Source organism: Dendroctonus ponderosae, unplaced genomic scaffold, assembly GCF_020466585.1.
Source record: "Dendroctonus ponderosae isolate FM_Combo_2020 unplaced genomic scaffold, Dpon_F_20191213v2 Dpon_F_20191213_1, whole genome shotgun sequence".
NCBI classification, from domain to species: Eukaryota; Metazoa; Arthropoda; class Insecta; order Coleoptera; family Curculionidae; genus Dendroctonus; species Dendroctonus ponderosae.
This window is the reverse complement of record NW_026017110.1, coordinates 14,809,382-14,809,708: the sequence shown is the minus strand read 5'-3', so window position 1 is coordinate 14,809,708 and position 327 is coordinate 14,809,382. Positions and strand designations below refer to the sequence as shown.

At 45.6% G+C, this 327-nt stretch overlaps 1 protein-coding gene across 1 annotated transcript in view; it reads right to left on the bottom strand.

Annotated features, from left to right (window-relative positions):
- The window catches only part of LOC125502542 (transcription elongation regulator 1-like), a gene marked incomplete in the record, with an annotated part of 8,881 nt that overhangs the window by 1,949 nt on the left and 6,605 nt on the right, over positions 1–327 (bottom strand). The window contains 2 exon segments of the mRNA XM_048661021.1: positions 1–97; positions 158–324. Coding sequence (XP_048516978.1) covers positions 1–97; positions 158–324 — 264 coding nt within the window.

Below are 327 nucleotides of genomic sequence, written 5' to 3'. Positions count from 1 at the left end.
CACCTTCGTCGACACTCTGCTCCTTTTTATCGACTTCCATTGGTTCTTCTTTAGGTCCATCACTCTTCGATTCCTTTCCATCCTTGTCCTTGTCGCGCTGAAACACCATTTATTTAATCGTACATCACGTAAAAAAATCAACGGGCAGTTCACATACCTTCCGTTCCTTGTCCTTCTTCTTATGTTTCTCCTTGGTCTTCTCCTTTTCCCGTTCTTCTTTACGGCGCCTCTTCTCCTCCTTCAAGATCTTGCAGTATTCTCTGAACCAATCCTCTCGCATACCGTGAGAGTCGACCGCCTTGTAACGGGGGTCTGAATCCAATTTTC